We start from the raw sequence: 1,874 nt of genomic DNA, 5'->3' as shown, positions 1-1,874 counted from the left end.
AACCTGTGGCTTTGGTGTTATCAGCACCACACTCTCCCGAGTGAGCCCCGGGCCGGCCCTAAGGGCAGATTGTTTGTGAGGGCCTACTTAGCTCCTTCAAAGGAGCAGGAACTAATGGAGCTGGGACAAGATGGTGGGAAGACAGGCATTCAGGAAGGGGAGGCAATGGAGTAGGGTTCTGGTCAGATGAGATCTAAGGAAGATGAGGCCCTGGGAAGCTGAGGCAGAGCCTTAATGAAGTGAGCCCTCGAAGGACTGGGGTCTATTGAGTCTAGGCGAGATTTGGGGTTAATATTTGAGTGGGGCCGAAGGGATTCTAGGAATCTGCCATTGGGTGGCTGTGCTTTGGCAGTGGAGCCTACCGTTGGGGCGAGACTCCGGGTTGGGGTTGGTTTGATGGAGGGAAAGAAGGGGCAGGACAGGCGAGGACGGGGATAGATGAAGGACGGAGGGTCCAAGGAGGGCGGTAGGCTGGAGTCTGGGGGGTTGGAGCTGGCGGTTCTGCTGGCGCTGCCCGTTGGAGGCCCCGCCCCCGGTGCTAACTCCTCCTTGTCTCCTCTCAGTGAGGCAGCTGCGCAGTACAACCCGGAGCCCCCGGTAAGCCGCCCTCCACAACCAGAGACCCCTCTTCCTCCGAGGCCTTTTCCAGGCTCCATCCCTGATCCTTTCGAGAAGCTCCAACTCCCTTCCCCTCTCTTGAAATTCCTCTGCCATTAAGTCCACCTCTTGTCCTGTCCCCAAACTGAGCCATGTGTCTTAGCCATGCCACACATAGTCACTCCCCAGTTGCTAACCATCGCTCATTCCTTTGATCATCAGGCGCCCAGCCCACTCTGACTTTCCCACCTAGGGCGCTTGGGTGTAGGGAGCTGTCCCAGCCAGGACACCCCTCTTACCTGCTCTGAGATCTCCTCTTTCTGCAGCCCCCACGCACCCATTATTCCAACATTGAGGCCAATGAGAGTGAGGAAGTCCGGCAGTTCCGGAGACTGTTTGCCCAGCTAGCTGGAGATGTAAGTAACCCGGGCCCTGCTCCTGTACTGACCTTTCCATGCTTTCCCTTGGGCTGCCCTTGTACACACACTTGGCAATCCCAAAGTTCCCATTCTCCTTCGAGACATTCCCAGACCCTTTTCAGTCACCCCTGACCTACCCCTAACTTCCGCCCACAGGACATGGAGGTCAGCGCCACAGAACTCATGAACATTCTCAACAAAGTTGTGACCCGACGTGAGTGACTGGAGTCAAGACATAGAGCAGGTTTAGAGACATAGGGGCTAGGATGGTTGTGACATCTGGCCTCTGACCTTCAACCTGTCCCCCACAGACCCTGATCTGAAGACCGATGGTTTTGGCATTGACACATGTCGCAGTATGGTGGCCGTGATGGATGTATCCTTGGGGGCAGTCTGGGGTAGTCCCTGGGTGAAGAGGGAGTTTTCTGAAATGTTTGGTACAGCTAGGTTGTAGCTTTTATCCCCACACACATGGACTTGCATGCATCAGAAGTAATCCCACGTATAGATATATGGCAATAAATAATAACCTCATCAGCTGTCACAGCTAGCACTTTACTGACGTTATACTGACTGAACTTCCTCAGCCACCATGTTGGACAGGCATAATTATTAGATTCCATTTTATAGGTGAAGAAACAGGCTCAGAGAGAAGCAGTCATTTGTTTGAAGTTATAAACAAAGAGTAAGTGGCAGGATAGGAATTTGTTTTTGTTCTTTTTTTTCTTTGGCAGCTGGCCAGTGCAGGGATCCAAACCCTTGACCTTGGTGTTATAACACAGTGCTCTAACCAACTGAGCTAACCAGCCAGCCCACAGGATAGGAATTTGGGCTCAGGTCTTTTGGGCTAGAGAATCC

General features: G+C 53.0%; 1 protein-coding gene across 1 annotated transcript in view; it reads left to right on the top strand.

The window, feature by feature from the left end:
* CAPNS1 (calpain, small subunit 1) overlaps nt 1-1,874 on the top strand; it is an 8,324-nt gene that overhangs the window by 1,661 nt on the left and 4,789 nt on the right. The window contains exons 2-5 of the mRNA XM_008575650.1: nt 564-597; nt 924-1,013; nt 1,173-1,230; nt 1,328-1,392. Of these exons, the coding sequence (XP_008573872.1) occupies nt 564-597; nt 924-1,013; nt 1,173-1,230; nt 1,328-1,392 (247 nt within the window). The remainder of the gene's footprint in view (nt 1-563; nt 598-923; nt 1,014-1,172; nt 1,231-1,327; nt 1,393-1,874) is intronic.

Source organism: Galeopterus variegatus, unplaced genomic scaffold, assembly GCF_000696425.1.
Source record: "Galeopterus variegatus unplaced genomic scaffold, G_variegatus-3.0.2 Scaffold1222, whole genome shotgun sequence".
Lineage (NCBI taxonomy): Eukaryota > Metazoa > Chordata > Mammalia > Dermoptera > Cynocephalidae > Galeopterus > Galeopterus variegatus.
Note: the sequence above shows the minus strand (reverse complement) of the source record. Positions and strands in the feature narration are given on the sequence as shown.